Here is a 12,770-nt window from a genome sequence, read left to right as displayed (position 1 = left end):
CACCCACACAGACACACAAATGTACACACGCACCCACACACACGGTGAGCACATGTCCCTGCTACTATCAGAGGCTTGAGAGTGTGTTTTGTTGAACTGGAGAGGGATCCAGATTAGGCTAAGCCTTCCCTGTGGCTCAGTTGGTAGAGCATGGTGTTTGCAACGCCAGCATGGTGTGTGCAACGCCAGGGTTGTGGGTTCGATTCCCACGGGGGGCCAGTACAAAAAATACAAAAATACACATATAAATGCATGGTATGAAATGTATGCATTCACTACTATAAGTCGCTCTGGATAAGAGCGTCTGCAAAATGACTAAAATGTAAAAATGGATCCTTTCTACAGTGGATGGTCAGGGGGCCGGAACATAACTATAAATAATTTGTAGGCTGCAAATTGACCGCAAGAAGCCCAGATTTCTAAAATTAAAATAACTTTTCTTGCTCTGAAAAGTTGGGTGGGGGCGAATAAAATCACCCGTGGGCCTAATTTGGCCTGCGGCCCCCTAGTTGGGGAACCCCGGGCTACGCCTTCAGATCATACACACACAGATAGACGCACGCTGTCTCTCTCCCTCTCTCTGTGTCACAGACACACACACACACACACGCAGAACTGAGTGATCTCCCAAAGGTAGGGAGAACACAGCACATTTCTTGTAATTCAGGTGAATTTACCCTTTAAACACTTCTCCCCCACAGGCACCCCTCCAGCTGCCACGGTGGTGATTGTGATCTGTATCGCCGCCCTGGTGGTCATAGTGGTGCTGGGCATCTACAGGCTCCACAGTACCCACCTGGACGGGTCCAAGAGGGAGGAGGACGGGGCCAAGGACCCAAAGATGGACTGGGACGACTCCACCCTCACCATCACAGTCAACCCTATGGAGGTGAGAGAACATTATTCAAAGAATGTCCCAAAGAAGGCACCGCTAACTATATCAACTCAATGGCACTTGAAATAATTGAATAGGTCTAGGTCTAGTTGAATAGGTCTAGTTGAATGGCTAGGAGTTGATTTGTGGTTGGGGTTTTATTACATGTATTACATTGACTCTGTTTTGGTATTAGATTTAGGTTTTGGATTTTGTAGCAAGGCCAGACATCAGCTACAGGGATGTTTTCTGATCAATAGCTTTGAAGTGTCTTCTACATAGTAGTAATTCAGTGTTTCACTTTATCCTGTCCTGCACATCGGAGGGCCTCAGGCGGTGGAAGAGGTGGTAAGAGACGAAGAGGAAGATGATGAGGATGAAGAAGAAGAGGACGATGAGCAGGCAGGTGACATGAGTGCAGAGTCAGGCGACAGTGATGAAACTGAGGAGGAAGAGGAGGAGGATGAGAGGGAAGTGAAGAAGGAGGGAAAGCAGAAGAGCAAGCTGGAATGGGATAGCTCCTCGATAACGTATTGATCTGTCACGCATGTACACACACCTACATATTATACAGAATCTGCAGTCACAATCATTTGTGAAAAGGGCACATTTTTTAATGAAATGTTGCCCTCTTCTGGTCAAACTAAGGCATTACAACCAAAAAGGTTGACTAGCCATAAGCAATTGTCCACTTCTCTTGCCAGTGGAGCAGATTTCTCCCATTTTGGTGTAACTGCACGATCCTATTTAAGACTGCCATTGACAACACAATAGGGCCAATTGAAAATTTGCACAAGCACATTTCCACCTTATATCCAATGGCTTGTTCATCTGTGCTGAATTATTTCCGGGTTTGGACACAAAAGATTGGACACCACATTTTCCCCCGTTATCTATCTCAATTGCTTTTTGTTAAGCTCTTGGAAATTTGTTCATTGTATGTCCGCTCTTTAGCATTAATACAAATTGTTGAATTTTTTTGCAATTTTAATACTGTACTTTAAAGTATTTTTTTTTGCATTAGATTATGAGATTATATTTTATTCATTTTAAATCTTGGAAATGTTTATTTTACGTCTTCTGAAAGACAGACTAACAAATTGTCATTAACAGAGGTATAAGAGAGGATGTATTTACAAAACAAATTTTGAACATTTTGATAGATTCTCCTTTTTTTCTGTCTGCCTGGTTCTTTTTCTTGAACATATGAAAAAGAGAGAAAAGTTCCTGTATGTTTTTATAAATCCCTCGTAACGTGTATATAGCAGGTAGCATAGCTGAACTATAATTCACCTTGTCTCCCACCTACCTTTCCTCAAACTGTATGTCCAAATTTGCTTGCATCAGGGGCATTTTGAGTAGTCAAGTTGCCCCTGACCACATATTTAGACTCAAATGACCTTCCCTCAATCCTAACTTTAAACATTTGGAGGGAAAATGGACAACTGACCCTAGATTAGTGCTTGAGGGTGACTTTAACGCTCATGGTCATTTCTATCTCTGTGTTTGCTGTTGACTTGTGTCCCTGCTTGTGTCAACCTACTTCTGAGGCTGAGATGAGGGTATGAGAGTAGGCACTTAAAGGGATAGTTCACCCAATAATCAAACTTTCATACATGAAGAATTATCTCAAGTCCATGCCATATGTTGTTTAAATCACGCAATATGCACATGTAAGCGTCTGACAAACAAATGTTGGGGTAAACTCCCTTTAGTCACCACCAGAGGGGAACATCAGTCAAAATTCCGATTATTGTCTTGACAGGTTAGCATTTTCAGCCTGGGCAGAGACAACTTGTCACATTGGGCGCGTTCGAGCGGATCACTTTTGTCAAGTCGGTGCGTTGGTCACCGCCTTTCAACGTGTGTTGCATTATGAGAATAAAAATTGTCTGACTTGCGCCTACATGTCGCCTGCATTAACTTTACAAAAATCATGTGATCAAAAGGTAATGAAGTTTCTGCAGTTGCTCTTCATCAACTTCATCCTGCAGCAATCGCCTGCATTGTGGGAGGCTCTTGTCAACCAATCATTAGGGTGTTTTTGTTTAACCCACGAGAAAGTGACTCAAACATGATATATACAAATGAATGCGATATTTTAGGCTCTCAGTAATTGATTGTAGCCTACAATGTACACACATATGATTTCAGTTTGAGTGATATGGGGGTTGGAGATGTTTATTTTGACAAACTTTTATAAACAAGGCAACACTGCCATGTTAAATCTGAGCTTTGCTGTTTGAAAACCACATTAGTGTCCAACTTTCGGCTGTCGCAGTTTCTCCTCCCACGACTTCATTCCTCGACTTTCATCTACAGTCAGTTGCTTTAGCCTTACCACTCAAACACGCCCATTATCTTTGGGCACATCTCAATGGGCTAAAGTGGCTTCCTCTCCTTGTTTTCTTTCCTTCACCTGCCATTAAAAACACAGGTAAGGTGAAAGTAAACTGGTGGGTGCCATTGCCTACCAGAATTCTGCTTCCACCTGCCCATTTCATGTCCAGACAGATTAAGGAAAGGAGTCAAAGAGACTGAGTATTGAGATACACCCCTTATGTTTTTCTATGACAGGCCACCTCTGTCAGAAGTCCCACTGTAAAAAAACTGAAACGATTGATCCTCTCGCTCCTTCTCTGGTCGCCTATAACATGTCTGCTGTAGCTGAATCTAGCCAACTCCTTGTTTCTGACCCCTTGTATTTCCCAGAATGCCACTCTAAACACTGCATCCGTTACATGTTTATGTCTGTAGCAGTGGTTAGAACTCTTCCCCCTCTCGGCCTTAACGCCTGTGGTTGTAATGTTATCATTGTGAGACGCGTCTACCATTGCCTTGTTTCACCCCATCTTTATACCATGGGAGAATCTCAATTGCACACTCCTCACATCCTCTGTCCTCGCCTCCTTAAAACCCATTGGATGAGAAAGCCAGAGGTCCTGCCCCTCTGACCTTCTCCTCCAATGGGTTTTGAGAAGGCGGCTAGCGAGAACGTGAGAAGTAGGCAATTGAAATTCTCACCATGCGTGTCATAGAGGAGTACAAATAAACTGTTTTGCATATAAACCCTTTAAAAACAGTTCAAGACAGTTATTTTATATATGATTATTTTTGTTTTGTTTTGTAAATGTTTGGGGTTGCTTTCTCTTTGGTGGTAATGGCAGCACTTTCTGTACATTGACCAATAAAGACTTGTTTTAGAATCTACGGCAAGTGTCTCTTCTCTTTATGTGTGTGAGGACAAGAATGTGTGTTGTCCTGTCTGACTGCCTCATAGCCCTAGAACTGTATAGGGAATTTGATAGGCTACATTTTACATTAGGTGTGAGTAAATTTAGAGTGAGTGACTTTGAATACAAATAAAAACAAGTACAATAGGCCTAAAAGCAAGATAACAATTGTTTAGTATGTGGGTCCATAACTGCACTTGATGCCCACCTAAAATAATTGGCAGCGCTGGCAAAACACATTTTATGAGGATAGGATTCATTCATCTTTGAACAACAATTATAGAATGCTTTGAGAGTGGATATTAGGTCTACTTCTTCCTGCATGAGTCCATCAAATTTCCTTGGAAAGGTCAACTTTCTCCATCACCAATATGATGCCGCCATAGCCCCGTTAATACCACATTCTAACATGAGTCTTTTGTCGTGATCCGGTCCACATTCTGATTGTGCCCACATTTTTAGACAGGTGTGGACGATTGAAAGACGCATTGTGATCAGATCTTCCTGACCACCCGCGGAGGTAGTCAGAGACCCATGGTATCTGGATATCAATCAAATGTAAACAGATCTGGATGGTCAAACCATTTAAATCATAATTATACCAGTCTCTAAAATCATTGACAGGTAGCACAATTGACTTGTGGCATCAATAATTGTCTTAAAATAAATATGATTTTAAAAGAATATCTGTTAAATAATCTGCATACAAGGAGGCATCAGAAAATCTGTTTACAATGTGAACACAGTGTACGTATAAAGGTGCTTTTTACTATCATGTCTAGATGCAATGGTTACAATGCGGGCACAATCAGAATGTGGATAAGATCCGTACAAAGGGCGCATGTTAGCATCAGGTATAAATGAGGCTCATGACAGTGTTTTTTTTTTTTTTACGTCACTAGCCCCGTTTATACCTGGTTCTAACATGCTTCCGTTGTCCTGCTCTTGTCCACATTTTGATTGTTCCCACATTTGTTCGACAGGTGTAGACAATCAAAAGGCGCATTGTGATGGGCGGCAGGTAGCCTAGCGGTTAAGAGCGTTGGGCCAGTAACTCCGTTGCATTATTGATATAAATGATAATGGGATTGGGGAGAGAAAAAAACATGAGATATTTATATATGGGCCCCATTCTGCATGGAGAGCTCCCAGCTCTGTTTTGTAAGCCGTGCACTCATGATATGCTCTTATCTATTCCGTTGTGGGGGTTGGACACTTGCACTGCTGTATGATAGACAGTTTAGTTTCAGTAGTCGGGTCTCTCTCTCTTCCTCCTTGTCCCCCTTCCCTCTCCCACAGTCTGCACGTGAATTTCATGTTTGGGGAAGCTAATTTTTACCTTAAAATTCACCTTTATAATAAAGCATTCCATGCATCTATCATCGCATTTTCAGACTTATGTAAGATAGCCTACTATTCCTAATGTGATAAGTAGATTGGATAGTCATAATTTAGGCTAATAATATAACTCAAAAACTGCCCGCAAAAAAAGACCTAGGCTATAGACTTCATCAGATAAGTTCTCTTTCTTTTTGAGTCTATAAACACATTTCATGCAATTCTACTACACTTGATGACTGGAGACAAAAATGACAGGGTGGCATAGTACTATAGGCTACTGTTGACACTGACAGAAACAGATCAATAAAAACGCTCTCGTCTGCAACCATCGAATGGCCCTGAAGCCGTTTGTTTTTAGTGCTCAGTTTCATTAGCCACAATCTGGCGTTTACTAATTTAGTTACAACACCCCTCTCACTTTCTCTCCCTCTCCCACACAAACCCCTTGTAGCAGCCTACAAAGAAATGTCTACGCTGTCCACAACAGGCTTTTTTGCAGTCTTTTTGTTGTTGTTGAGTTAAATCAACTTGGGCAGCAATGATACTGTTACCGAATCTTGTCCTATGCTTAGGCTACTCATCCCATTAGGAATTGGATTTTATTGTTAGTCCGCATAGATGCATGTAATGCTTTACTATTCAGAACCCCCTTCTCAAAACAACTTCCCTGCAGCTATGTCCCTCCCTGTATGCAAATGAATCCAACCGGCCTTACAGACCTCCCCTGATGACACAATCCAGTATAAATTGACGTGTGTACAAAATACAACTATCGCACAGTATAAATAAAATGACAACCCCTAACGCACACAGTAAAAAGAGAAACAGATTAAGTTACAGAATAGGCTACAAAGTGCATCTCCGAATGGTGCAAAGCATTATTCAAACAGGTCTGTACAAGGTTGTTCTTAATGCATGCAGATTTACATATGTTGCTTTAAACTGTATTATTGTCATCTTGAATTGCAAATAACCTTTAGTACAGGCTTAAACAGTACCAAAAGGGGAAAAAAGTCACATGCTTGGAGAAGTTTCCTCCAAATCATTGGTCAGTGATAATTTGCTAACTGAACCTCAATATGATAAGGGACCGGTCGAAATGTACACAATTATTACTGCGAGGGAAATGGGGGAGGGTCATGCTTTTTGTAATCAATGAAATGCCATATTGCTCAGTGTTTGATAATTAGCTGCTTATTATATTTTGATGTGTGCCCGATGCTTCCCCGGATTCTCTGCTGGGCGCGCAATATCAAGTGTGCCTACTGTGGTCTCAATGAAATAATCCATAGGCCTAGGCTATACGAAGAGCGTGCACAATTTTTTGCGTTGCTGTGATGGTTTCTATAAAACTAGGCTACACTGCATTATACAGTGGCAAGAAAAAGTATGTGAACCCTTTGGAATTACCTGGAATTCTGCAGAAATTGGTCCTAACATTTGATCTGATCTTCTTCCAAGTCACAACAATAGACAAACACAGCCTGCTAAAACTAATAACAAACAATTATACATTTTCATGTCTTTATTGAACACACCGTGTAAACATTCACAGTGTAGGGTGGAAAAAGTATGTGACCCCATGCATTTAATAACTGGTTGACCCTCCTTTGGCAGTAATAAACTCAGCCAAACATTGTCTGTAGTTGCGGATCAGACCTGCGCAACGGGCAGGAGGAATTTTGGACCATTCATCTTTACAAAACCGTTTCAGTTGAGCAATATTCTGAGGATGTCTGGTGTGAACTGCTCTCGAGGTCATGCCAAAGCATTTTAAATCGGGTTGAGGTCAGGACTCTGACTTGGCTAGTAGAAGGCGTATTTTCTTCTGTTGAAGCAATTCTGTTGTTGATTTACTTCTGTGTTTTGGGTCGTTGTCCTGTTGTGTCACCCAACTTCTGTTGATCTTCATTTGGCGGACAAATAGCCATACATTCTCCCGCAAAATGTGTTGATAAACTTGGAAATTCACTTTTTCTATCGATGAAAGCAAGCTGTCCAGGCCCTGAGGCAGCAAAGCAGCCCCAAACCATGATGCTCCCTCCACCATACTTTACAGTTGAGATGAGGTTTTGATGTTGGTGTGCTGTGCCTTTTTTTCTCCACACATACTGTAGTGTTGTGTGTTCCTTCCAAACAACTCAACTTTAGTTTAATCTGTCCACAGAATATTTTGCCAGAAGCGCTGTGGAACATCCAGGTGCTCTTCGGCAAACTTCAGATGTGCAGCAATGTATTTTTTTTGGACAGTAGTGGCTTCTTCCGTGGTGTCCTCTCATGACAACCATTCTTGTTTAGTGTATGTCACGTAGAGTAGGCCAGAAGGCTAAACTGAAAAACCTAACCTCTATCAAATAAAAAGATGGCGGAGCCGCAAAAGTACTTCTGTGCAAGGGTGTTTATTTATATAGTGAATCCGGAAGAAGACCAGTACTGTCATCCAAAGTATACATTATGGGGACAGCTTAAAACTCTTTAGGGATAGGGGGCAGCATTGGGAAGTTTGGATGAAAAGCGTGCCCAGAGTAAACTGCCTGTTACTCAGGCCCAGAAGCTAGAATATGCATATAATAGATTTGGATAGAAAACACTCTAAAGTTTCCAAAACTGTTAAAATAATGTTTGTGAGTTTAACAGAACTCATATGGCAGGCAAAAACTTGAGAAAAATCCAACCAGGAAGTGGGACATTTGAGGTTTGTAGTTTTCAAGTGAATGCCTATCAAATATCCAGTGCCTGTGGGGTCAGATTGCACTTCCTAAGGCTTCCACTAGATGTCAACAGTCTTTAGAAGTTGTTTCAGGCTACTATTGTGAAAGGGAAGCGAATAAGAGCACTCTAAGCAGATGGCCCAGGTGAAAGCCTTGGCTTTCGCGTGGCCGTAAGCACGAGCTCCGTTCCTTTTCCTTTCCAATGAAAACAGTATTGTCCGGTTGAAACATTATTGAATATTTATGATAAAAACACCCTAAGGATTGATTAGAAACATCGTTTGACATGTTTCTACGAACTCAAATGGACTTTTTTTACTTTTCGTCTAGACTTTGTGCCCGCGCTTTGTGCATTTGGATTACTGGACTAAACGTGCGAACAATAAGGAGGTATTTGGACATAAAGATGAACTTTATCGAACAATGGTTTTTGTGGCTAGGCGCTGACCTAACATAATCGCATGGTGTGCTTTCACCGTAAAGCCTTTTTGAAATCGGACACAGCAGCTGGATTAACCTCTTACATCTAGATGTTCCGCTAGCGGAACACCGCTCCAATATCCAATGATAGGGCGTGGCGCGAATTACAAAAGTCCTCAAAAATCCCAAAACTTCAATTTTTCAAACATATGACTATTTTACACCATTTTAAAGACAAGACACTCCTTTATCTAACCACATTGTCCGATTTCAAAAAGGCTTTACAACGAAAGCAAAACATTAGATTATGTCAGGAGAGTACCCAGCCAGAAATAATCAGACACCCATTTTTCAAGCTAGCATATAATGTCACAAAAACCAGAACCACAGCTAAATGCAGCACTAACCTTTGATGATCTTCATCAGATGACACTCCTAGGACATTATGTTATACAATACATGCATGTTTTGTTCAATCAAGTTCATATTTATATCAAAAACCAGCTTTTTACATTAGCATGTGACGTTCAGAACTAGCATACCCCCCGAAACTTCTGGTGAATTTACTACTCCTTTATGCAATCGCCATGTCCGATTTTAAAATAGCTTTTCGGTGAAAGCACATTTTGCAATATTCTGAGTAGATAGCCCGGCCATCCTGGCTAGCTATTTTGACACCCACCAAGTTTGGCACTCACCAAACTCAGATTTACTATAAGAAAAATTGGATTACCTTTGCTGTTCTATGTCAGAATGCACTCCCAGGACTTCTAGTTTACACCCAATGTTGTTTTGGTTCCAAATAATCCATAGTTATATCCAAATAGCGGCATTTTGTTCTTGCGTTCAAGACACTATCCGAAGGGTGACACGCCGGCGCATATCGTTACAAAACAATTCAAAATATTCCATTACCGTACTTCGAAGCATGTCAAACGCTGTTTAAAATCAATTTTTAATGCGATTTTTCTCGTAAAATAGCGTTAATATTCCGACCGGGAGACGTCATTTTCGTTCAAAGACTGAAAATGTAAAATGGACTCTTCACTACACGCGCGCACCCGTTTCATTGTTCTCAGATCGACCACTATCCAAATGCGCTACTGTTTTTCAGCCAGGGACTGCAGAGTCATCATTCAACGTTCTGGCGCCTTCTGAGAGCCTATGGGAATCTTAGAAAATGTCACGTTACAGCAGAGATCCTCTGTATTCGATAAATTGGCTATAGAAGGCCAAGAAATGGTCAGAGAGGGCACTTCCTGTTTAGAATCTTCTCAGGTTTTGGCCTGCCATATGTGTTCTGTTATACTCACAGACACCATTCAAACAGTTTTAGAAACTTTAGGGTGTTTTCTATGTAAATCAAACAATTATATGCATATTCTAGTTTCTGGGCAGGAGTAATAACCAGATTAAATCGGGTACGTTTTTTATCCGGCCATGAAAATACTGCCCCCTATCCTAAACAGGTTAACAAGAAGTGTATCTTTAATCGTATGTATAACACTTGTATCTTATATCAATGTTTATGATGAGTATTTCTGTAGTTTGATGTGGCTCTCTGCATTTTCACCGGATGTTTGTTTGAGACAATGCATTTCTGAACATAACACGCCAATTTCAAATGAGGTTTTTGGACATAAAGATTAACTTTATCGAACAAAACAAACATTTGTCTAACATGGAGTCCTGGGAGTGCCACCAGATGAAGATCATCAAAGGTTAGTGATTAATTTTAATGCTATTTCTGACTTTTGTGACACCTCTCCTTCTTTGGAAAATGGCTATATGGTTTTTTTGTGGCTAGGCGCTGACCTAACATATTCGCATGGTGTGCTTTCACCATAAAACCTTTTTGAAATCAGACACTGTGGTTGGATTAATGAGAAGTTTATCTTTAAAATGGTGTATAATACTTGTATGTTTGAGGAATTGTAATTTTGAGATTTCTGTTGTTTGAATTTGGCGCCCTGCAATTTCACTGGCTCTAGGCCCTTCCCAGAAAGGTTAAAAACAATGCTGCCCCCATCAACAGCTCAATCAAAAATGGTCCCCCACCCCTTTGAAATTAAAGAGGCACCTTTTGTAGGGGACGCTCCTCCCATCAGAACATACCCAGCACTAATTAATTAAGTAATTCCCTTCATCAAAGCCTACATTTTCCACTCAGCTAGACATAATGAATTATATACATTGCAACACCTTTCTCATGATACAATATACCAATATAACACATTTACAAAATCCCATCCCTACTGACATGGAGTCTTCCAATATGCCCATTCACATGAACGAACCATTCGGGACAGGCACTACAAAGCCAGCCCGATTACCGTAGCTCTGATCCTTATCCCAGCATACCCGGAAGCTACAGAGATGGAGAGAGAGGAACAGAACCAAACAAACAACGCGCTCATCCATAACATTGATAAGTACAATAAACGTTGAAAATTAATTAAAACATGAACACTTCTCTGTATATTCTTTATTCCATAAACTGTTACTGACGGGAGTTAAGAATAAAGTGTGAAATGTATGTACTAAGAAATGCATGTACTAACTTGTGTGTCGCCCCACATTGTTAACGGAGCTGATAACGGAGCAGGGAGGCGCGTTTCACATCAGGCAATGCTTCTTGTGAATAGGAAACTCAGGGCAGCTCTAACATCTCCAATCTCATCTCATTGATTGGACTCCAAGTTAGCTGACTCCTGACTCCAATTATCTTTTGGAAAAGTCATTATCCTTGGTTCATGTACTTTTTTCAACCTGCACTGTGAATGTTTAAATGAAAACTAGAATAATTTGTGTGTTATTGGTTTAAGCACACTGGTTGTCTATTGTTGTGATTAAAATGAAGATCAGATCAAATTTTATGACAAATTTATGCAGAAATCCAGGTAATTCAAAAGGTTTCAAACTTTTTTTTGCCACACTGCAATGGATAAGCTATACCAATCATGAGCCCTGGCCAAAAAATCCTGTTCAGTTTGAGAGAGAGATGAGGACTGGAGGTAAACTTGCTACTGCTATGATAGATTTTAATAAAAACTGTTTCATTTCCCATAATGAAGCTATTTATCAGAGTTATTGACCTCATAATAAGCCATATTCAAGTAATTTAAATAACTTTTATTACTATGAAGCGGCAGCCGTGGAGATGGACAGCGATTGGGTGCTGAAAGTAGGCTAATTCGAGAAGCGCTAATTCATTTAAACAGTCTAAATTTTAAATTTACTTTAGGCTATTAACAAGAGGGCTTTGTGTTGGAGCCTATTTCTTCCTATTCAAGAAATAAGAGGCAGGCCTACCTGTTTGACAGATGAAATGGCCTACTATCCATAGATTTTGTCAGCCAATTCCTTCAGTCACCATGCGCTCTTTAAATATCTCAATGTCAGTGAAGGGCTTGGTGTGTTAAGTTAAAACCAGGGTTCGAATTGAGGTGCGTGAGGGGATCGTGGCTTTTGTTAAAGAAAATGTCTAAAAGCATAGGCCTATGTTAGCTAAAGATTTAGAAAACAAATAAATGGACCTGATTATATAAAGCAATGTAAAATGATGCTTTAGTCCGCAATGCTAGAAACAAGCTGTAAAATGGTGGGGAAAGAAGTAACTCCCAATGCATATAGGATATCTTTGGTTTGTCTCTGACATTCAGAGGCTACGCTACAACCTTCTATAGCCAAGGAGACAAAACATGTACTTTGCTTGAGAAGTAATGTGTTATGTCACTATCAATTGACATTCAATATTTCAACAGGCTATTAAACAACATACTAATGCTAAATCAGTCAGGAGCAAGCCAGGTAGCCATAGGTTACATTATTATAATCTTTAAAGGCTATAGCCTGCCACTTAAGAAATCAATTGTGACGCATTTGTGACATGCTAGACTGGCAGGAGTGCTCAGCATTTCAACAACACATCAACCACATGCTCATACATTTCACATTTAGGCTGTGTGAGATGAAATGTAACATAATATTACTTAGAATTAAATAAAAATGAAACGAGAAATGCCTTATTAGGCTATTCAGTCAGTGCCTTTTAATTCACTTTTAGAAACACGAGTTTGGCCAGTATTTTATTTGAGGATCATGCAGTGACCTAGAGAGCATTTGGAAAGTATTCAGACCCCTTGACTATTTCCACATTTTGTTGTTACAGCCTTATTCTAAAATGGATTC

At 40.4% G+C, this 12,770-nt stretch overlaps 1 protein-coding gene across 3 annotated transcripts in view; it reads left to right on the top strand.

Annotated features, from left to right (window-relative positions):
* The window catches only part of LOC106568935 (calsyntenin-2), a 318,303-nt gene extending 314,219 nt beyond the window's left edge, over positions 1-4,084 (top strand). For 2 of the 3 annotated variants that reach the window (XM_014139780.2, XM_014139782.2), the window contains 2 exons: positions 702-889; positions 1,208-4,084. In XM_014139780.2, the coding sequence (XP_013995255.1) occupies positions 702-889; positions 1,208-1,411 (392 nt within the window). In that variant the 3' untranslated portion in view covers positions 1,412-4,084. Of the gene's footprint in view, positions 1-701; positions 890-1,199 lie in introns of all 3 variants that reach the window. The other variant, XM_014139781.2, reaches the window with a different exon arrangement.
* Positions 4,085-12,770: the final 8,686 nt, after the last annotated feature.

The sequence above is a fragment of the Salmo salar genome, chromosome ssa14 (assembly GCF_905237065.1).
Source record: "Salmo salar chromosome ssa14, Ssal_v3.1, whole genome shotgun sequence".
Lineage (NCBI taxonomy): Eukaryota > Metazoa > Chordata > Actinopteri > Salmoniformes > Salmonidae > Salmo > Salmo salar.
This window is presented reverse-complemented; position numbering and strand designations above follow the sequence as displayed.